The following is a 25,297-nucleotide window of genomic DNA, read 5'->3' as shown; positions in this document are numbered from 1 at the left end:
GAATAAACAATGGGTATATGATGTTTAATCTCAGTAATCAGGGAAATGCTATTCAAATATAGGACAAGATGACATTAACCTTTAATCATGTTGACAGAATTAAGTTCCAATCACAAGTCTCAGTGAGGATATAGAATAGGGAGATTCATACATGGCTTATAAGTAATGAAGTGAGAAAGTAATGAAGTTAGTGATCATGTCTCATGATCAATTGGGACATACTCAATTTATTGGTTGGTCAGTAATGCTAAGTGTAAGTTTCACAATAATTAATTCTGTGCTTTTCTGTGACAGTACTAGTCTAAAAGAAAAAAATATTGTTTTCAATCTCACAATAAATGTGATCCAACATTGCATTATTGAATTTTTTGACCCTACAATCACCTTATCCCGTAGTTTATTGTATTTAATATTGTAAATACATGTAATAACTCTAGTAGAATAAACAATGATCTTGTAGTATTAGTTGCCTCTGGCAAATTAGGAGGAATTTTTTTCATTATATATTATTTAACTTTTGAATTTTATACTGGGGGAATTCATTACTATTCAGAATAATATTAAAAAATAAAATTAAAAAATATGAAAGGTTGGGCAATAATAACTGATTCTGGACTTGTGCTGAGACCATAAAAAACTAAAAAAAATAGACAAAATATATGAGACAATCATTTTAAAACATTTGACAATAGGCCACTAAGGATTGTTTGTCTCTAAGTGAGACAGGAAACAACATGAGACCACAACGGTCTCAGATTTCTGTCTGGAATCAACTGAAAAATACCACAGAAAGGAAAACCCAGATGGTTTTATTCTGAAATTACAATCGTTTGCTCACACTCTACACATATTTTGTTTTATTTGTATTTTTAAAGAGCTGGAAATCACTAGTTAAAACATGAAAGCAGAAAAGCCAGTTAAGTCACTACATCAGAGATTAGTAATTTATTCAGGAACTACTATCACTTTCTTATCCTTTATTTGAGGTTTAGCTGGCTACATGGCCATCTAATGAAATAATATATATCCTAGCCATCTTTACATCTTCCTGTCTGGTTTAGCATTTCCCCTTAATTTTTATTTTTATTTTTATTAACTAGAGGCCTGGTGCATGAAAATTCGTGTACTCGGGGGGGGGGGGGTCCCTCAGCCTGGCCTGTGCCCTCTCACAGTCCGGGACCCCTTGGGGGATGTCCACCTGCCAGCTTAGGCCCGCTTCCCAGGGGATAAGGCCTAAGCTGGCAGTCAGACATCTCTCTGGCAGCCTGGGAGCCCTCAAGTGATGTCTGACTGATGGCCCACTCCCCACCACCGCTGCACTCGCAGTCATTAGCCTGGCTTGTGGCTGAGCGGAGCGCCCCCTGTGGGAGTGCACTGACAACCAGGGGGCAGCTCCTGCATTGAGCGTCTGTCCCCTGGTGGTCAGTGTGTGTCATAGCAACTGGTCATTCCTGGTTGTTCTGCCCTTTGGGTCAATTTGCATATTACTTTTTTATTATGTAGGATAGTTAAAGTAGGCCCTGAAGGATTAACATAGGACGTCCACTTTGTGCTTCCAGCTTCTTCCTCGGTAGCATCTCTTCTGTATAGGACTCCTGTGAGGGTACAATGACTAAAGCTCTCACTTTAACATAAACTTATATCTTAAAGAAGAACAGTAAGATAATATGTCTCTTTATTCTCAATGTTGCCGGGTACAAATCAACCAACACCTTCCTTTCTTTGATATCAGGCTCATGAACATAAGCTATTTTTAAAAAGTAATTTATATTTTAGGTAAAACTATTTTTCATATCTATCAGGATAAAACCTATGTGTCAGTTAATATATATTTTCAAAAGTATATAAGTAGGTTAACAGCCCTTTTATTATCAAAATTTTCTGGGTAGGGACAATAAATTATTCATTCACATTACTTTTAAATCATCATTTTAGAGAATAAACTTGCCCTACAGTTCCTCTCCCCAATGAAGTTGCCTGGAACATGGCACTGTTGTAGTCCCTTTGGGACCGAGATGGAGGATGTTTGTGGAGCATGGTACTAAGGACCAGCCAATCAGTGTTTCTGGGAGAACATATGGAGAAGAGCCTCCCACCAACCCTCATCCTTCCAGGACTGGCTTTCCAATCTCCCCAGGGTAAAATCGGCCATTAACCAGGATTATGAGGGAGAGACAACACAATAAAGGGGCCCTAGCTGGTTTGGCTCAGTGGATAGAGTGTTGGCCTACAGACTGAAGGGTCCCGGGTTCCATTTTGGTCAAGGGCACATGTCTGGGTTGTGGGTTCAATCCCCAGTAGGGGATGTGTAGGAGAGGCATCCCATCAATGATTCTCTCTCATCATTGATGTTTCTCTTTCTCTCTCTCTCTCTCCCCTTCTTCCTTCCTCCTCGAAATCAATAAAAATATATTAAAAAATAAAACAAAACAATAAAGGAGAAATTCCTGTTGGGCACATGTGCAGTAGGAGCCAAGATGGTGACCAAAAAGGGGAGCTGCCCAGCCTGGGAGAAGGAATTGGATAAGAGGATGACTCACAACAAGCCCCTGAAGGGTTAGGACAAAAATTGGTTAGTAAAAGCAAAGCCTCTCTCTCCCAAGCCCAGGAAATAAAATCAAAGCTTAACAAAGGCCTTTTCACTAGCAGGCATTCATCCATTCTAGGGCATTCTCTTTTCTTAACAGCTTCTTGGTTTATGACAAAGACAGCATTAAAGTTCTCCCTCAGCCTGACAAAACTTTAGAAGGTTTTCTCCTGACTCCAAGCTCTTGACCTTCCATTTCGTAGAGCATTTACTTTAGAAAACTTACAATTGTGAATTATTTTTCGACCCCTTTGAGACATAAATCTTCTGGGAGCCCTCTGCCACTTTTACAACTCAGGGAGGTCTTACTGAAGGACCTGGGGGCTATCCCTTTCAAATGCAGTCATCAAGAAAGACAACACCCCTACTTCCCAGTCTCTGAGAAGGCAGGAGCCTCATTTCCATCAGCACCAATCCGGGGACACATCGAGCCTCCTTAAATCTGACCAACCTCCTTCATTTCCTTTATTGGATTCCACCACTCCATCACAAAGCATAACAATTCTCCCACCTTTTGTTTTGAAGACAGGTGAGTTCAATCTCTCTCCTTCATTTCAGTAATCCTGACCCCTAGCACGTTAGTGCTGAAATAAAGTTTTCCTTACCTTTTCAACATATAGTGCATTTTTTTTTTTTACATATAACTCAAAAATTAATTACTTTTTAGAGATTTACTCTTTGTTATTCATGGATACAGCGGCATCTTCTCCATGAAAATTTGTCACCAACTAGTTATTGATACATTTTTAATGTGAAGATAAACTACTACAAAGCAATGAAGCTAAATACGACATAATTCAATTCTACAGAACCCACGGTTCTTTCAGCCTCATCATTTTATTAAACATGAAAAGGCAATTTAAATTCTTGCTGAATTACCATTTTACATAAATATTCATTAACAGTAAATTAGATTAAACAAGACAATTTTGTAGCGGGCAATGGTTGCATTAAAAGTTAGATGAGGACAATGGCTTGTTCATTGTAAACTATTACTTATAATATTCATTACACCTATGGGTAGATAAATCTATTTCAGTAGCCACAAATTATGAAATGGATACAAAAGAGTGTCTCCAAAATTAAGCAAGCTCTTTCTTATTAGGAGTTTTACAAATATAATTCAAACAAGCTTGGCACTTTAAAAAATCTGAATTAACTCTCTGCCCCAAAGAACCCATTTGACCATCTGAATTAATTTTGGTTAGTTTGTGTGTGTGTGTGTGTGTGTGTGTGTGTATAAATGGCAGTAAGAAGAGGAGATGGAAGGTAGAAAGAGGGGAGTGGGTTGGGTTTGTTGCATTTTTATTATACACAAAACATATGTACTAAGAAACAATGGTATGGTAAAAACAAAGTATTACAAACTAGACAAAATACTTGAAATTAGCATTTTATGAGTCTTTAAAATGTAGCAAATACATTTGATTGGATACCACAGCCACATCCACTTGATCATTGACTTTTGATTCACATTTTGTTTACAAAACTTAAATCTACATTTTAAATATATAGAATGGTTTGTAAATTGATGTCATGATGTTATTTATTATAGTATGGAAAGCTAGAATATCTTTAGCCTTCTATATTCTGCTTAGGCCAGACCATGTTTTTGTTTGTTTGTTTGTTTGTTTTTAGCATGATATTAAATGCTTCAAAGCATAGGTTTTACTTGACCCAGAAACGGAGCTCAGTGACAGAGTAGGAAATACACTGCAAAACGAAGCCTGCTGGTTCTCATCCTCTTAGCCTCAATCTCTTCCCTCCTCTTTTTTCCTAACCTTCCTTCTCTCTTTTACTTCCCTTTCCCTTTTTCTCTCCCACCAGTCTCTGATGAATACATAAACTCAGTATTTTTCAAGTGAAATTAAAATTCATGGACTCAAGGTGTTAATTTGATCATTCAACAACCATTTATTGAGTGATTATTACAGCCAGGCTGTTTTCTAGAGGACAGCTCAGGAAATCAATGTATTTTTTATTTAACCATGTAGTAACAGAAATGCATGCCTAGGATTTTAAAATAAATCAGACCTCTAATTTCAAATCTCCAGATAATAACATAGCTCTCTTAAGGTATTTGATGTCAGCATCAAAAAGAAATAATAATATTCTTTTTAAAAAGTCATTCCTGAGACAGAATTGTGGTCTTAGAAGATAATGCAGGCCTGTTCTACTAGCACAAACCTTAAGTACTCTTTTTAATCAATTGACTTTATAATTCCGATTTTTATAGCACATTCACAAGATTAAAATTTTAAAAAAAATATTCCTGATTCATTTTACTCATCACTTTTTAAACATATCTCATTTATTTGGTTATATTTCTTCATTTAAATTCACCTTGAAGACTTCTGTTCACCATTAACATTAATGATCAATTTTGATTACTTGTCTTAATATTTCATGACCACTTTTGGTATACTTCTTACAGGGAGCATGTAGGAAAGTTCACAGTTTATGATACACACACGCACACACACATACACACACATACACACACATACACACGCACACACACACGCACACTCATGCACACTGAGATACACAGACATAAACACATACACTCCAGTGGATAAAAAGACAAGGTACATTTAAGGGAAAAGAAACCATGCATTTCTTAGTGCACTACACACTCCTGTAAATTATTAGGAGTATTCAACTGAGGTGTGTACACGGAGATTTCCAAGGTTATTTGAGCTGAGATCTCTAACTAATGGCAAGGCCCTATTTTAGTAATATACTAAAAAGTGCTCTTGGGCCTTTAAGAAATTTATGTACTTTCCCATGAAAAAGGAATTATAAGAACCAGCATAAAACTAAAAGTTGGCTATATTCTGTGATAGATAAAGCAAAACTGGTATCAATATGATTACATTTTAACTTTATATCTATTTTTTTTCATTTTACTTTGCTTCAAAGTAAAATGCTACACTTTTTTTTTTTTTTGGTTACTGCCAATAAGAAACATTTTAGGGAAAAGGAGTCAAGGAAAAAAGTACTTATCTTTACCCTGTGCTTCAGTCTAATAATCATTACTAAAATACAGATAATAAATTGCTGTCTTGGTAAACCTTGTTGGCATTTCATTTTAGTAGCTAATCTTGGAGAATGCATTTGAGTGAATCATGTGTCAGTGACATTTAAGTTTTGACCCAAGTAGAATTGAATTTTCATAATATGTCTGAAGTCTGGTTATTGTAAATCCTTTATCATCATATAATAACTAGAGGCCCAATGCACGAATTTGTGCATGGCTGGGGTCCCTCGGCCTGGCTGGAGGTCGGGCTGATCATGGCCATCTTGCCCAGTACCAATGTGGGGAGGGACTGTGGGAAGTTGGCCAGCTCAGGGAAGTTGGCTGTGGGAGCACACTGACCACCAGGGGGCAGTTCCTGCATTGACCATCTGCCCCCTGATCATCAGTGTACATCATAGCAACTGCTCGACCACTCATTTAGTCGACCTGTTGTAAGGTTTCTTAGGCTTTTATACATATAGATAAAACTCTAGCCATTAGTGACTTAGGAAATGTTCAACAAATCTAAACAATATGGACATAAATAGTCATGAGTGAGTATAACTCATCATTAATGTTTGTAAAAATTAAAAATTAGTAAAATCATTTATGGTTAGGAAAAATATAGACATGAGCTTACTTTAATAGAGATAAATAAAATAAATGGAGATCAAGTAAGCCAGAACCGTCTGAACCCCGAATGCCTTGCAACATTAATTGAATTAGTTGTCATCAACATAGTTTTCTATTTTTATTTATATATTTTTATAAATAATATAAATTTAGATTTTAAAAGAAACATTAAAATTAAGATCAATATATGTTTAGTGCAACATATATATACACATACATACATATATATTACTCATATATATATATACATATATATATATATATATATATATATATATGTATTCTTTATATTCAACATGTATAAAGGCCTAACTAGTTGCATCATTTATATTGAATTATTTGAGCATTAGCTTTCCCCCTCCTGATTCGATGGCCATATGTTGAAGGGCAAGTAAGACACACATGGGAAAAGCCCACACCTAACTCATTTCAGCACACCTGCTTGGCTCCTTCTACTTATATACCCTGTATTCCTGCTGACTACAATTTGACTAATCCTCTGACCTCATAAAGACTGCCAGGAGCTGGCATGTGTGAGCAGCATGAAATCAAATGTGCCATATTGTTCAGCATCTGTTCCTAACTCTCCATGAAGTTTTCTTTGCAAATAGCACAGGCCTGTCAGTTTCAATCAGCTCAGTTGAGAACTTCACCAAGATGCATTAGCCTTCATCTAGGATTGCTCTTTATATCATCGGACCTACACACGAGGCACCTAGGTACACAAGGGAGAGGTGTAATGTTCATATGCCCACATTACCAAAAAAGACACTTCCTAGCTTTCACTCTCGTATCCCTATGTGTTTTTGAGATAGGAATGTTAAGTATATATTTCTTTTAGTAACTGTTGCATCTCTCTCTTTCTTCTGGAAACGCTTCTCTGTAGGTTCTGATAAACACTTTTGACTTCAATTCCTTGAGCATTCCCTTTATCTCATCTTCATTGCAGACAATAACAAAATGTAAATATATTAGTGCCCCTCTGTAGAAACACATTTCAAAAATTTGTAGTGCACTTTGAAATGGGATCTATGGCTTCCCTATCAGAAATGGTAATTAAAGAAAAATTATTTTATAAATTAGGAATGCAGAAGTGCTGCGTTATAGGCAATGCCTGATTTTAGGCTTGCTACAGATAAATGTATTTAAATATTTAAACATCTTTAATCTGCCAAAGGCTTAATCTGAAAGATACTAAATAAATATCCCCACATATTCCAATATGCAAAAACATTCATTTACATATTGTGCTATTACAGTTATTTGAAGTCATAAAAATTACATGTCTCTCCTTAAAATATCTAAGAAAACATAATTGTGAAGATAAAATATGTTATTAACCTCAAAGTACAGTATGCTTATTTTTCCAATCAGTTCCAAAATATAAGTAATCTAATATGTAATAATTATTTATAATATATTACCAGCTCATAGATCTTTCAACAATGCCTGATAGAACTATTATTTCTAATGTACACATTCATTAATTCTCCCTTTTGTAAAGAAGAAACATCTGATTCTGTTTGACCATGTTTTTATTTATTAACAGTTTAAGTTGATTGGGTAAATATATTCTGAGCATCTTGTCCTGAAAATGCACATTACAGGGCATTCATAAATGTCTGGCATTTAGGAGATATCATTTTTAAAATATATTTTTATTTATTTCGGAGAGGAAGGGAAAGAGAGAGAGATAGAAACATCAATGATGAGAAAGAATCATTGTTTGGCTGCCTCCTGCACGATCCCTACTGGGGATGAAGCCCACAACCCGGGCAAGTGCCCTTGACTAGACTCAAACCCGGGACCCTTCAGTCCACAGGCTGACACTTGACCCACTGAGCCAAACCAGCTAGGGCTAGGAGATATCATTTAATGTCTCAAATACAAAAGTGCTCCTGTTAATTCTTTGAAGGGACAAGGAGATTGGCAAAAATCTAATGTTGCATGGTTCACTACTGAATATTTAATACTAAAATGAGTTGTGAAAAAGTAATTAAATTACTTTAAAGTTCTATAAAGTAAATATTTTTATCAGGTATGATTTTTAATATTTCTTGAGTGGTAAAAACATTACCAAGAAAAATCCCTTACTATGTAGAAAAATTCATTTCTTGATCATAAAGAATAAGTGAAGTTCTATTGCATGCGTATAGGTGAGACCTGAGATCCCGTAGTAGCTGGTAGTCTAACGGCTCCCAAGAATACAAGAACCTTGAAATAACCCTAGTAGTTTTGAAGAGTATGCAAAAAATAGGCACAAAGATAAAAGAAGGAATCTAATGTATGCCAATTAATAGATTCCCTCTTTTACTTCTATTTCCCAATCCCAACTATTGTCTCCTTTCCTACTAGTTTATTTCCTCTCCTACTCATAGAATAATCATATCCAATCTTCTAAACACTATAACATATAGCCACTAGATTGTAATTTCATTAATGCATTTAAAACCATCATACTAGTATCTGAAATAGCTAAAGGTTAAATAATCTTAGAAGGTACATAGATCCCTAAAGAAAAAATACCAGCCCTTTTGTAAGCAGCCTTAATAAAATAGATCTTGCAATTAACATTTCAGGTATAAAACTTGATTTAAAATGAACAATTTTACCACACAAATGAACAAATATAAAAGTAATTAATAGTTTCATTGGTTAATTGTTTTAGTTAAAATTTTAAAAATATTGAAAACATTATTAAAATACCTGAATGTCTTTTATAAGGACCATACAGATATGTCTGTATGCCAAGGTACAGCACTAAAAATCACAGAGGTGTCCAGATGATGGAGAATTATTTGTGTCCCAGAATCTGAATAAAACTAACATTTTTATTGCAAGAGTATACTTACTTTTAAGCAATAGAAAATTGCTAGAGTAAACTTTTAAGTTTAGCTAACTAGAGTATTACCAATCTTTAATAGTTTAGTAGAAAATGGACATCAGCAGAATAATCACTTGTAACCTCCATAATAATGCTACATGTATCTCCACTGGGTGAATGAGATGGACCTTGAATTGGCTCAGAATTTTAAAATTGTACCATTTTTTAAGAAGAATCTGTGCTAAGATGAGAGTTAACAGCTGTTAAACTTTATGAGAGCAAGTGGAAAAGCATCCCTTTCTCAGAGAAAATGGGAATGTAGAAAAATATAAGAGGAAACCAGCTATGAGCTGGCTTACAGTGCAAAAGTGTTGTGCGTGTGTATGTGTATGTGTGAATCCATGAGCACTGCAACAGCACACTGACTAGCATTGTCTAACAAACATGAGCTGGGCTAAACAGATCCAAATGCATGCTGGCATCTGGCCATGTAGTAGGAAACTGTGGTGCAAATGTTGAGACCAGAGAAGTCTGAAGTGCCGGATGACAGCTGAAGTTGAGATGTAGCAGTTGTTGTGAGGGCATAGACAGGGCTTATTTGTAGAGAGGGCAGCATGAAGCAGGTGCAGAGAGAGTCAGGGATAATTAGATGCTCATAAAAAAAAATGGGAGTGAAGCTGTTTATTAGAGACTAGAGGCCCGGAGCATGAAATTCGTGCACTCAGGGGGGTGGGTCCCTCAGCCCAGCCTGTGCCCTCTTGCAGTCTGGGAGCCGTTGGGGGATGTCCGACTGCCGGCTTAGGCTCGCTCCCTGCAGTCTGATATCCTCAGTGCTGCCACAGAGGCAGGAGAGGTTCCCGCCATCGCCACTGCACTTGCCAGTGAGGACCTGGATTCTAGGTGAGTGGAGCTCCCTCTCTGGGAGTGCACTGACCACCAGGGGCAGCTCCTGCATTGAGCATCTGTCCACTGGTGGTCAGTGTGCATTATAGCAACCGGTTGTTCTACATTTTCAGTCAATTTGCATATTAGCCTTTTATAATATAGGGTGTTTCACTCCTACTGTGGAACTGCTCTTGAATTTTTAATATTTGAGATGAGCTGAGTGACTTTCCTCATACTTAAAAGTTATCCAGTGGAACAACTGTCCATTCCATTTTTAGAATTGTCATCTTATTTATTTGCCTTCTTTCCTTTATTTTTTCTTTCACTCCAATCAATAGCTAAGCATTTATTGATCATATAATACGTGAGGCCACTTTGCAGTGATGGGGAAACAAACATGGAGTTTTATTTCTGAGGCGTTCCCTCTTCTAGTGCAGGAGATTTATAAGCAAAGAGCTAATTCACACACACAAGGGAGCAGTACCCTTGATGTAAAATTGACCAATTGCCTTGGTGGGAGGGAAAAGGGTGTTAAGGGTCAATGTATGCAATTCTGCCATCTACAAACAGGGTACAAACTTGCTGAAAGAAAATACAACGTTTATGGTTTTTTCTAATACCCAGTGCATATCACAGAATATTGGATATTTTAGGCTGATATAACTGAGGGCCATTGCAATTTTGAAATTTTTTTTTTCATGTCATTTATTACTGAACCCTCTTATAAATAAACACAGGGAAGGAATATAGCTTCTATGATCAGCATACTCTCCTTAGTTATTTATATTTAAAGTTGAATTAATAAAGTAAGGATAACTATTCAGTAAAGTCTTTGCGAGCCTTTAGGTTTACTCAGCAACATTCTGTGATTTGTGTTAGAGTTCGGCATCTAAACTTCATTCACTAATTTGTACCTATTCAGTAATCCGGCTGTTGGTGCCTAAGCTGAGATAACTGATTGACTTAAAGCAGTATAAAACAGTTTATTTGGGGCTCAAGTGACATTAAAATGATATATGATTTAAATTTGATTATTTGTTTTTTATTATGATACATTTCTTTTTTAAAATATATTTTTTATTGATTTCAGAGAGAAAGGGAGAGGGAGAGATAGAAAACACAATGATGAGAATCACTGACTGGCTGCCTCCTGCATGTCCCGGACTGAGGATCAAGCCTGCAGCCTGGGCATATGCCTTGACCAGGAATCAAACTGTGACCTCCTGGTTCATAGGTTGATGCTCAACCACTGAGCCATGCCAACCAGGCTTATTCTGATATATTTCAATGTTCTATTTGAACAAAAGCAAAATAACGCTTTTTTTTAATTTTAGGCAATCTCTGTGAGATGAACAAAGTGTAATATCAGTAAGAAAATTTTAATGAGTAAGAAAATATTCCTTTTTTCTTAAAAACTACTATGCAATTAAGTTAGCATGTACCTAATAATAATTTTAGTTATGTCCATGCAGTGGCTCATAATAAAAAAGAATACATCTGATATAAAAATGAATCATGGTTATCACTTTATTAGCTTACTATATTCTCTCTCCACATGAGCTGTAATTAAAATTATTCAATCTACCAAAAAGTATTACTTAAACATGAAGAGAAGTAATCTTAGTATAACTAAGCTGGTTTTGCAGTGTTAAGTCATATCATTTTACTGAAAGGGAAACACAATTTATTAAAATTATATAACTCATTTCATATTTTTTCATTTATAACTATCATTAGATCATTCAGTGCTTTCAGGACTGCTCCAAATTACTTTAAGAAGAGTCTACAGTGACAATGGAATTTCAACATACTTCTTGGGACATTTAGGTTATTGTCTAGGGAAACAAAGACATTTAATGTGATAGATTAGATAACATTGTAATAATTGAAGAGAGAGAAATATTCATGAACTAAAATAAAGCACTAAGATGATTATGAAAATCTTACTGGTGGGGGAAGATATGTGGTAGGTACATGGGGATTTTATAATATTTTTTTTTAAATTTTTAAGTCTTAAACTATTTCAAAATAAAATTTTATAATAAACAAAATGATATTTTGATAAATATCAGTTAAAATTAACGAAAAAACTGATTAAGTACAGTTAGACTTCAGTATTTTCTCATTACCTTAAAAATAAATAGTAAGAGCCCCAATTCATGATGGATGTCAGTAGGAAAATATGCCCACAGACTAAATATAAATATTATTAAATTATCTGCAAAGCTGACATACAGTCAGAACAAAATACTTGAAAGTATTGTTTTTCTGTGAAGAGTTCTTTTTTATCAAAATGTAAACATATAACATAAAAATAAAATACTGTCTAAATATGATCTAAAAGAGTCTGCTATTTAAAGATAAGATCTACATCTAATTCTCCAGGGTCCCAGTTGAACACAACTGGCTCCCTGGCATATAGAAGTCACTAACCAAAGTTTTTAAAGAAAAACAATGAAACTTTCACAAATATTTGAGCAGATTATTTTTTTTTTGGGGGGGGGGTAAAATACTGTAATGGGAAATATTTTTTTTTTTAGCCTAATATATGCTCAAAGCAAGATTTAGGTAGGAACAGGGCTGCTTTGCATGAGCAATACTCCATTTGCAGGTCAGGCTAGTCTAATCCCAAGATGATGACTGCAAATGAAAATTTAAATCACTTAGTTCTAAGTTGCTTTGACACGGAATCTAATATTTTTTTAAAAAAACATTAAAGGTTGTGCACGATACCAGCAAAATCTGAAATAACCGAAACCATTACCATAAACTCAATGTGATGGCTTTGTGATATGTCAACTTGGTTAAGCTGAACTACATTCCTCATAATTGCCTTCCTATAGGTTGCTGAATAGGGTAGCCTAGAGAAATACGCTCTGAGATAGTTGGAGGAAAAAATAGAGGCAGTGGCCATTTCTCTCAGTTAATCACTAATCTAGGGGCTTCAGTTGTACTTAGCCTCTCTAAACACCTGGCTTTAAGTTAATCAAAAGAAAGCGTACCCTTATTGTGCGTGACTTAACCAGTCAGGAGCCCCGTAAAGAGGGCTTATACATTCCCTGAGGTCAGAGACGTCACACGTATGTACGTATGTATATAATGGCAACTAGGTATCTACACATGATTGCTTCCCCAGGGTTTTCTTAAAACCACAGCTGTGGTTATGTCTTCACCCTAAATCTTCTAACCTATGGACTCTCTCTGCACTCCAGGCTGAGTGCCTCCTGGTATCAGTACTCACTGCAGAGTCTTTGGAACCCCCATTGTAATTTCTAATGTTCACTATTCGAGTTGCAGAGATAGTTTGGCTTAATAACACAGACAGCTTGGACTACATCTCTATTGCTTTCCCTATTTTTTATTTACCGTTGCTTAAATGTGGGCATTTGAAAATGTGTTTAAATGACAATGTCCTCTGCAAAATTTCATCACCTTGTGAAAATTCTCCACACAGGTGTTTGGATAGAGCTCCCTGGATTTAGGTGGAGCATGTGGGTAACTTTAGCCCATAAGGTGTAAAGAAGACGCTTCATCTCTCAGTCATTACTCTAAGGCTCTTTCTGCTTTCACCTTTAGTTATTGGCTTAATTTTTAAATTCTGCATTTTTCAACAAAATGTGTCACTCTGAGGCTTTGCTCACTTTTCGTCTCCTTCCTTCTTTTCTTCCTTCCTTCCTTCCTTTCTTCCTTCCTTCCCTCCCTCCTTCCTCCCTCCCTCCCTCCCTCCCTCCCTCCCTCCCTCCCTTCCTTCCTTCCTTCCTTCCTCCCTCCCTCCCTCCCCCCTCCCTCCTTCCTCCCTCCTTCCCTCCCTCCCTCCCTCCCTCCCTCCCTCCCTCCCTCCCTCCCTTCCTTCCTTCCTTCCTTCCTTCCTTCCTTCCTTCCTTCCTTCCTTCCTTCTTTCCTTCCTCAACAAACATTCAAGCCTCTACTATAATCAGTCTAAATAAAACTATTTTAGGCGATAGCAATTCAAATCCACTCTCATGGATTATTAAAATAAAGGTGCTTTGATTTATACACTTGATCAAGAGCAGAACATTTATTTACATTAAAAAGGGAATTAAACCCATGTAACCATGAAGCAAAAATATGTACAAACACCTGCAATACAGTACCATCTTTATTATAATGTATGTGGCTAGATATGAAATATTTTAAGGGATCTATATGTAATACACAAGTTGAAAACTTCTATCCATTTGCTACTTATTGTGAATTAGTTTATTGAGAATAATATTCTATCTTTTCCAATTTTAATTGATTTTTAAGTTCATTAATGTTTATTATTTGTCATCAAAATAATCTTTTTCTATGATATTTTTAGAGACTTTGCATAATATTGCATACGTTGTTTTAAATATGAATGTTTCACTTGCTGTTTTACCTTAAACACTTATCCAAAATCATTATTATTTGAAAAATTAAGCTTAATGATTAAAACTACACACATTTATTATTATAGCTTTAATTTTTCTTGTTTAGATCTTTGCATTGTTTCATATAAATATAATATGCACTTTTTAGACAAAATTTTTTCCCCTCATTTCTAATTATTTTTAGGGTACACGCCAGAGGATTTTTGTGGCATTAAATGCCTTTGCATGATACTATAATGGTGGATATAGCTAAGTTTTTCCTTGTAACTTGTAACCTGCTTAGATTTGGCTTGTGGACTCAGAGTGAAAAACACACTGCGGTAACTCCAGCCAACAGTTAAATGACTGTCAAGCCTGGGAATAAATCAGACAGCTACAAGATGACTGGACAGCTGACTGAAGATCCATGAGGAAGTCCTGCCAACATTCGATGAGGGAAATGCACAGTCAATCCACAGATACCTACATTAATAGAATATTTATTGTTTTCACTTATTGGGGTTTGTGTCTGTATAACATTCTTGTGGCAATTGATCACTGGTAATTTGTACCTGTTTAAAATGCCTGCTTGTATCTAAAAGTTAAGCATGGCTATAATCCTATATAATAAAAGCCTAATATGCAAATTGACCGAATGGCAGAAGGGTCAGTTGAATGACTGGTTGCTACGATGCCCACACCACTAGGAGGCAGATGTTGAATGCAGGAGCTACCCCCAGCCCGCAGGCCCCAGGCCAGCCAAGGTGGGTGCCAGCAGGGGACCCCCAATCACCCCACCAGTTGCACCATAGGTCAGCCCTGATCACTGGCCAGGCCTAGGGACCCTACCCATGCATGAATTTCGTGCACCAGGCCTCTAGGTTCTTATTAGAATAAAACAATACTCAGATAAGAGACTACGTTTCCTTTGTACAAATTACAGGAAAAGTTAGAGAAAGTGTTGTTACTCTGTAGTTTTGTTACAATTAATATGCCATAAGTGTGATAATGAATCAAAAGAAAATTACAGCAACAGTATACATTAATATTAACAGAGATTAAACTAATAACCTCACCATCATTCCAAAATTAAATAGAAAATATTCAATGTCATGCCCCTATTGAAAATATGAGTTACGTTTGAAGACTAGCAACAATAAGAATTATATTATTATTGAAATTAATACAATTCATATAAATTCCTGCCCAAAAAGACTATTTTTAGTAAAGTAATATCTTTGTGTAGAAACAACACATATGACATTTCAACTGTTTTTAAAAAGCAAATGGTTACCTTATTTTTATAAAATAGCAAAACATTAACCCCTCTTAAGATAATTATTTGGTTATAAAACTTAATCCACTGCCAAAGTTCTTACTAAAATAGACAAATTATGTAAGACATACCAAATGCTATTATTTTTATGTAAGACATACCAAATGCTATTATTTGTGAGAATAAGCTCACACGCACATACTACCTTAAGTTCAATGTGACCTAACATAATATTTTATGTTCTACCTGTGAGTCGCCCACATGGGCATGTAACTGTATCTTTCTGGACCTCCATCTTTACTATGTAAAATGAGGCCACTGAATTAGTCAATAAATGAACAAACAAAACTCATAGTTACAGAGAACATTTTGATAGTTGCCAGATGGGAGAATGCTTGGGAGAATGGATGCAAAGGCGCAGCGATTAAGCAGTACGAATTGGTGGTTATAGACTAGTCATGAGGATGTGAGGTACGGCACAGAGAATAGTCAATGGTATTGTAACACCTATGCCTGGTGTCAGATGACACTAGATAAATTAGGGTGATCTCTCCATAAGGTTTGTAAATGTCTAATCACTGTCTCATGCACCTGAAACTAAAATAATATTGTAGGGCAACTAATTGAAAAAATTAAAAAATATATATTTACAAATATATGAACTAACAAGTCTGTACTTTTTATAACTTACTGTTCAATGGCTAATTTTCTTAATCCTGTGTTATTTTCTTGCAGAATATTTCGTAGTATAGTGTACTTCATTTTGCATAGGCTTTCTATAGTTTGGATTTATCTTATGCCACCGTTTTTGTAGTTTATTTCAATAACACAAACTACCACTTGGTACTGGTTTGAACTTGGATAAAAATGACTAAATTTTTCTTTATAAACTCAAGGAAAGAAAATGTACTGCTGGGCTAAGACTAAGCATGAAAGATTTCATCTGAGAGGAACAATTTGTCAGAAAATTATGAGGAGGTACAAACAGAAAGTTATAATGGAAGTGGTCTTGCAACATTAACTCTATCATTCACTCCCATAAACTCTGTAATAAATCCACACACAGCACGCTGAGGGGCGGTGCAGGCCTGATGGTTCCCCAGCAGGCAGGCGGCACTGCTGGCATTCTCCTGCAGGATGCTCATAGCACAGAAGGTAGCGGCCCACCTTGGCGTGGGCTCGACATCGTGAGTCATGTACTGAGAGGTACACGGGGAAAACGAAAGTGCCAGCCCAGGAAAGTGGACACAAGCTATGATCCTAAATCACCCTCAGATTAATCTGTTATCATGGCCAATTCGTTACTCCTCGGCAAAATCTAGTTTAACCAGGGCAAGACATGGATGGGAATCAAAGGAAAAATAACCTTTATGAAAATCACTGTCTGCTTTGTAAAGGTACCACTAATAAACCTCATTGCTCCATCCAGAAATTAAATTCCAATGTCCACGCTGCCAAACTCAAAGGTGTCGTCATGCCTGGGACTTACTGAGGAGTTTTCACTGTTCTAATGACTCACTGACTATGAGAGATCGGGTAGATTCCTCCATTACATTAATAACAGCTGAGAGGTTTGAGATACCTTTTGCCCAATAAATTCAAAATACCATGAAAAAAGCAGTGATGTCATTTGTAGATATTTAATGGTGGTGTTTAAATGCACTGAGCTGTACAGGGAAGCAAGCCATTTAGGAAAAATATTAAACTAATTTAATTTTACTAATATTAATGTAATATAAAGTGGTGGGAAAAGCATAAGTTTTAAAATCATATAGCCCTTGCGTCTACCTTTGCTCACCAGTATGACCTAGGAAGTTTATTTAATTTCCCTAAGCCTCTGTTCCTTCAGTTGTTGAAGGGGATATAACATTGACTTGGAAATGTCATTGTGAAAGTCAAAGTCTGGTCTTTCAAGCACATACTCTTGCTGAATATAAACTACTGGCTAAATAAAAAATGGGATCCCGGACATCATAAACAGCAATCTCATAACTGAAGAGTTATAGCCTAGAGGTTATAATTTAGGATGCTGTAAACATAATTCAGATTACAATATCTCAATCCAGTAGTAATTTAAAACTCTGGACATTAAAGGATATTGAAACATTTAGGCTCAAGAATGGAAATCCCACTATATCATTCCTTTTTAAGTACTCCTTTTTTTTGAATGGTTCAAGAAGACATTAGCACTTTCTAGCGAATGAGCTTTCTCATTCAGACAGGCCAGGAGGCTCATGTTCAGGTAGTGCAGGTTCATAGCTTAGGTCAGTTGTTGGCAAACCGTGTCTCACGAGCCACATGCGGCTCTTTGGCCCCTTGAGTGTGGCTCTTCCACAAAATATCACCGGCAGGCATGCGCGTACAGTGCGATTGAAACTTCGTGGCCCATGTGCAGAAGTTGGTTTTCGGCCTGGGCGAGTCTATTTTGGAAAAGTGGCATTAGAAGAAGTGGGGGTGTCGGTCGGTCGGTCAGTTAGGCCACGCGGTGCAGGCGGGCCTCGGGATATGCAGCGCAGGGGAGGCGCGCGCGATTCATGCCTGAGTTGAGTGAGCCAGTCAGCCAGCCACTCTGTGCAGTGGTTAGTGCTAGTCGTGTCCGCAAATCGCGCGCGGGTGACAAAAGTACCTACTCCAAGCATAAAGTTACCTGTATTTTTCCAACCAGCTGCAAATCCTACAGGTATTTTTGTCGTCAATTTAAGAATTATAATTCTTTTGTGTTGGTGGCTTTATTATTATAAAATGAAACATTTTTTTAGGTGCCCTATTTGAGATGACTACAAAGAAGAAGCAAAGAAAAAAGGAAGAAGAAAACCGTGATTTTAAAGTTGAATTTAAAGTTGAATGTACCTACCTATATAGTTTAAGTTTAAAAAATTTGGCTCTCAAAAGAAATTTAAACTGTTGTACTATTGATATTTGGCTCTGGCGACTAATGAGTTTGCCGACCACTGGCTTAGGTCATTAAAATAACGATGATTTTGACAGCTGAACTGTTCCTCTTAGAAGTTTTAGGTGAACTGTTTTATATCTCAGCTTTAAATTAGAATTTCAAAAGGAATCTTAATGATCCTTTCGTCATGCCAAGGGAATAATACATTTCCTGTGATAAAATACATCGTATAAAATAACTTTAATTATTAACAGCTAATAATGGATGGAAAGCATATATGTCAATACACATAACTGACACCAATTGAGGGCTTACTCTGTGGCTCAATTTTAAAAATTTTTACAAATGTTCAGGTACTTAATGCTTCTCATATCTCTGTGGGTCAGTGCCTTTAACCATTTCACAGATGAAGAAAGTGGGTGGAGTTAGAGAGGTTAAGTATCTGACAGGAGGTCATGTTGCCACTGGTCATCATTGAGCCAGAATGCCCTCGGGCTACCCAGCTCCAACACTCATTCTTTTAACCTTTAGACATGTCATTAGCATGAACATGATTAAAAATGCTATCATTTATTTATAATTTATTGCTAAATACACATCCTTTTCTGTCTAGGATGGTTTATGCTCAATAGAAAATTCAAGTTAATTCACATGATGTCTGGGATAATTGTGAAGTTGAAACAGGAAATGAGTAAGAGTAATAGTAACAAACTCTTACATAGCTGTTTGGACATGCCAGACACATCTAAAGAATTTTTACTATTTTAATTTTGATTTCTACAACAATCTAATGAAATAAATAATAAAATTGCACCCATTCTACAGAGTGGCAAACAGCCACAGTTTAAATAACTTGCCTTAGGTAATGTAGCTAATAAACTACGAAAGCTAGATGTGGACCCAATGGTCAGGTGCCAGAATCCATACTTTTTAAAAAAATATATTTTTGTACTATTTCAGAGAAAAAGGGAGAGTGAGAGAAAGATAGAAACATCAATGATGAGAGAGGATCATGGATCAGCTGCCGCTTGCATGCCTCCCACCAGGTACTGAGCCTGCAACCTGGGTATGTGCCCTGACTAGGCATCAAACCATGACCTTTGGTTCATAGGACGATGCTCAACCACTGAGTCACACTGGTCGAGCGTTTATATCCATCTCTTTCACTCTATAGCAGTGATGGCAAACCTATGACACGCGTGTCAGAGGTGACACGCGAACTCATTTTTTTGGTTGATTTTTCTTGTTAAATGGCATTTAAATATATAAAATAAATATCAAAAATATAAATCTTTGTTTTACTATGGTTGTAAATATCAAAAAATTTCTATATGTGACACGGCACCAGAGTTAAGTTAGGGTTTTTCAAAATGCTGACACGCCGAGCTCAAAAGGTTTGCTATCACTGCTCTACAGTATAAACTCATTTCCTTTTTCTTCATTCTGTGCAGTTGAATATCTCAATAGCAAAGTGATTTTATTCTGTTTCCCACAAAATAAGAAACAGAATAAAATCACATCAACCATACAGATCATACACAATACTGTCCATGCTGATAGACTCCATGAAGTATCGTAAAACAGGTTGGCAGCTACCTTTGTTGTGCTGAAAACACAATATTTTGATAACAATAACATGCCTAGTTTCTTCAAATAAAAGATGTTCACAGCCAGATATTTTTTATGTGTTGGATGGCAATAGTTAAAATAAAAAAGATACACATTTGTGAAGATCAATAATAATCTCCAGACAACTTACACATCATTTACTGCTTCTTACTATATTGTGGCAAGTGGTTTTGGTATTCACTCTAGAGATAGATACAATCGTAATATAACAGGGAAAACATAAAATTGATTTTTTTTTTTACTGCTCTCATATAAGAGGCTTACAAATTATTTCTCGCTTTTCAAGTACATACAACTTAATCTGATGTGTAGTATTCAGGACCATTAAATTCAGCAACTACTTACATAATTTGGAATTTCTCTGAATTATGAATTACTGCATTGAGACAGGGAACATGTTACCTTACAAAGATTAACTTGATGCAGTCCTTACAAGTTCATCTCTCCTTTTATTTTAGCTGCATACAAATAGCTGATATGGGTGAAGGAAGGATAGTCTTCCATTTTGTGTATAAAACAGTAAAATTTTAATTTCAAAATAAGTAATATATGCCCCAAATTAAAAATTATATGTACAAATATCAAGCCCCCTATGGAAATAGATTCCTTTTCATTATCCCCAGGAATATGATGACATTTACTCTTCTGCCAGCTGAGGTTCAAATTAGATAGCTCCATATGAGACAGACACCCCGAGGCCTGCGTGGATCCTGAGGACAAAGGTGATTGTTTCAATTATTTTCTTTGAATGGCTTATCTAGCCTTGGCCTCAGCATGGGGCAAGACATTGGGAGCCCGATGCATGCAGCCATGTAATTATGCATTTAAGTCTATTTTCCTAATTAATTTAAATATGCTTGAGAAGCTTACATGGCTTGACTCTGAATAATCCTGTGGCCTGGTCCCCGAGTGGGATCAAAGCCCCTGAGGTGAGAGTTGATCACATCTTTTTGAAAGATGCTTCTTGGTAGAAGAAACTGAAGACTCAAAATTTCAAAACCTGGAGAAAAAGCTACTGTTATCTCTTATTGATTTTTTGATTTTTTGATTTTTGGTTAAGATAATGAGGTTGAGAAAGCTGCTGTCAGCCATTGCAAGTTTGACTGATGGTTACCACAGCATAGAAGAATCTGCAGAAATAAACACATTGCCCCTACTCATGTGATAAATGATTCACTAATGAAACCCAGACACTACTGAGAGAAGATAGGCCCAGAGCTCAGAGGAACAGAATGTCTAGGGGTAGCATTAGTAACATTTGTGCCAAAATATCTCCAAGCGTGTATAGGGGAAGAGGAGAGGACAGGACTGACTGAGCCAACTCTTGAGATGAAGGAACGGCTCAGATGTATTACCGGACTCTCAGAAAGCAACGACTGGTCTACTGACCCTCACATCCACCTCTAGGCACCCACAGGCTTAGGCCTGGATCAATGACCCTGAACATGTATCCACGTCTAGGATACTGGTAATTTCTCAAATCCTAGAACATACTGATTCCTGCCCATCCTGTTGTGCCTTCCATTCCGTTTTTGATGAACTCCCAGATGTGCACTGTTTTGAATAAGATGGAGCCCTTGCTCAGCTGATTCTCCTCTATGAGCGTGTGCTGCTTTCTCATGATTTGCACAGGTGTGGCTGTTTTCTCTCTTGAAAGGGAGGCCACCTGCCCTCGCAGGCTCTTTCTGCATCCAACTGCGGTGCCCTATGCCATGGACAGATGCTGGCTCATTTTGCCCTTTGAGATTCTGTTTTGACTTCTAGCTAGATGTTAGTGAGGTTAGGAAGAAATTACTCTTATTAAGTCAATACACAGCAGAGGTTTTGTTTTCTCATTTTTTTAAAAAATGACATTCAATATAGGAAGATCAGTGAAGTTAAATACAAGCTTTCCTCTTGCCCTGAGGGCGCAGAGTTCTAAAGAACAATAGCAGTCTGGTCAGCAAGTGAAAGACCCCTGCCTGGCTGGGAAGGTATCTGCGGTCTCTAAGTAAAAGCCAAAAGGTTTAAGGGCAGAGTAGAGAAATTTAAGAATTTAGCCAGAAAATATAAATTGAACTAAGCTAGACTTTGCTGATGCAGCTAATTTTTCCAGATAAGTTATGCTAATAGGTCTATTGTACATATTCTAAACTCAGCAATGAATTATAAAATTATTTTATTTTAGGTTATTAATCTTCATAAAAATTGATTTAACTTCTGGTTTGTCTTTTATTTATCATACCCATACTTAAAAAATGAGGTTACCATCTCACAACAATTATAGACATTGGTTCATGCAGCCCAGGCAAAATTCCAAAGTTTAGGTTTGAACATGCAATATATAGAGAGGCAAATATTCTATATGAAGTATCTCAAAGGTACTTGTGATTTCTGATGTTAGTATTTTTGTGAAATATCATCTAATATTATCATGAAATATCAGACTCATTTCGTAGATGCCCAGGTAGAGCAAGCAATAGTTCCTGTGTATTGGTTAAAAGTTTTATAAATTTCTAATGAATCTATGTGCTGTACTGTCTGGTTACGTAAATTTCCCACACTTAAATGGCAGGTAGTAATGCCAGATGTATTTCGTGAATACACATATTGAAAGTAGTCTGAAAACTATATATGACAGCCTTTGGAATTTCAAGATAGATACATGTAAAATTAAAGTGAATAACTTTCAATTAAAAAATAAGAGTTGTATGGTCTTTGAACCAAAAGCAATAGATGTAAAATAAAATCATGGTGGTACTTACCACAGTGAAATTCATAACTTTCAATATCCAAATTGTCATGGCTAAGTTAACTATCATGGTAACCAACAGCAGAAGGACAAAGAAGTATAAGCACCTCTTTCGCCATCCATAAATGCCCACAGGGTACAGGTGTGCATTCTCAGCCTTTGGCAGGTTATTCTGTTGTGTTGCTAATATGTATTGTTCTCGTGTCATCTGGAGAGCAAAAAGAAAAAGAAAAGCATTCAAAATTAAAACCATTGTTTTGTTTTTTTAACCAAAAGACACAAAATACCTAAGAATAATAGGTAGTGAGCGCTCTCATCATTATTGCTATGTAATCAAAATAAGTTATTAATTCATTTAATTAAATGTGGTCCAGATGTTATAAATCCCCTCAACTCATTATCATCAATGTAGCCCTTTAGAGCTATTTAATTATTCTTATGTCTCTAGGATATATATTATTTTCAGTCAGGTTTATCTAACCCTAACAGTAGCCTTTCCTCTCAGGAGTCTCTGAAGATACTCAATTCTACTTCCAGTTGTCCAAAACCCAACATCTCTATAAACACTCAAGATATCCTTGGAATAAAAAATAAATAAAAATATTCTTTAGGGTAGACAGAGACCATGGTATGGCAAGGTATTGGTATGCCTTTATCTAAAAGTGCAGGATACAAGTAGCTCAGTGTTTGTGATTTAATAAAACAACAGTGCTTTCGCAAGAACTTATGGAAAGAAGATATGCTTTTATTTGGAATTATATAGTATAGTTATTTAATGAAAACTTTTCTTTAGAACTTTGTTGGTTATTTATTTTAGTTATATTTCAATGAGTTATCAGGATGAAACTGAACTCTGAAAGAATGAAATGATATGCCATAATATCCTAAAATGCAGCGGTTTTCAAATGGTGCTAAATTTTTTTTTTAAAACATGCAATACCTGACTATTTAGTCAGGGGCACTGACCTCTCTTCCCTTAGATGGTCAAATAAAAAAAGAGCAACATCAAACACAATAGCTATATAGTGTTTAATAAATAAAAATTATACCAATTATTTTTGTCTGATTGGCAAAAAATAGTTTTTTGGCATGCTGCAGAATTTTAGTAATTAGTTCAGTGTGCCATGAGATAGAAAAAGGTTGAAAACTGCTGCTACAATATAATATAATGATATAAGCAAAAGTAAGTTTTGGAAAAGGGGTAATATATCGATTTTGGATCTAAATTACTTCTTTCACAAAGAAAATACACTTGTTTACTGTTTGATACAACCCAGAAATATGAAAAAAAGTAAAATTTATATATATATGGTATATGGTATAAAATTTTCAGAATAACACATTTATTACCTAAAGGATGAAAATTTTAGTTTTAATAAAATGATTTTTTTATAGAAGAATAAATTTCATTTTCTTTTCTCTTTAGGTTTTTCTCAGATATCTTTTCTTGTGCATGTCAACTAAGTAATATACCAACAAAATAATAATAAATAAATTATATCAAAATAAAACAAAAAAGAATTAAAACAACCTGTCCGGTAATGTAGAATATGTACAATAAAATTATTAAGTTATGGTTTTTATTCACCCAAACCTACTCTAGATAAAATTTTGAATTGTATATTGAAAAATGCAAAGAACACAAGTTCTTATTTGACTTTTCCCATATTTTTAAATTTTAGAACTATAACTTCAAATTGTATTAATGCAATATTAAATATTGTTTTCAATTTTTTATAATTAAATTATATAATAAAAATAGTTATATACATTAAATCATAACTTTAATTAGAGGTGCTAATAATAATTTCAGGTGATCAAGAACAAATTCTTTCATAATATAAAGAATGGACTCATTTTTATTATCATTCCTACTATTCAAGTTAACATTTAATGTTTCCTTGGAACTAACCAAACAGGTTTAGTTCTTAATTAGATGAAATTTGCAGGGGAGAGTGTAACCTATGAACTGCTATGTAACATAAGTGGTATAGTAGGTAAGAACATGCCACTGGGGTTTTCTTTGCCTGAAGATTTTTATTGAAAATCTCATAGTTCTGGCAGTGGCTGTGATTACAGAATGGACAATAGATTATATGAAGAAGAAAAAAGAGTAACTGTAGGGGCCATCACAATGAAAGTAAAGAACAAGGAACATGGGTACAGGAGAGTAGAAACCTGCATGTACCTGACTAGCAGGGAGAACTTCCCTTCTGGAGTTGGTCTCTGAAAAATGACATATCAAATTGGGGTTATGTCAATCATGCATTGCCTCTAATCCCATAGTAAAGTGCACTTCCTTCCTACAATCCTCTATTTCTCAAAATTCTATGTAGACATAAAGTGGAGATTAGTGTGAATTTGAAGAGAAATAAAAATGTATTAGGTCTCTGAAATAAAACAAACACAAATTACAGAGAAAAGGATCTTTCAGTAATAGGTTTTTATTTTCAATTTTTATTGAA

At 35.7% G+C, this 25,297-nt stretch overlaps 1 protein-coding gene across 2 annotated transcripts in view; it reads right to left on the bottom strand.

Moving 5' to 3' along the window:
- The window catches only part of SGCZ (sarcoglycan zeta), a 644,756-nt gene that overhangs the window by 180,743 nt on the left and 438,716 nt on the right, over positions 1–25,297 (bottom strand). For both annotated transcript variants that reach the window (XM_081085121.1, XM_081085122.1), the window contains exon 2: positions 22,846–23,040. In XM_081085121.1, the coding sequence (XP_080941247.1) occupies positions 22,846–23,040 (195 nt within the window). The remainder of the gene's footprint in view (positions 1–22,845; positions 23,041–25,297) is intronic.

The sequence above is a fragment of the Myotis nattereri genome (assembly GCF_964212035.1).
Source record: "Myotis nattereri genome assembly, chromosome: 2".
NCBI classification, from domain to species: domain Eukaryota; kingdom Metazoa; phylum Chordata; class Mammalia; order Chiroptera; family Vespertilionidae; genus Myotis; species Myotis nattereri.
This window is presented reverse-complemented; position numbering and strand designations above follow the sequence as displayed.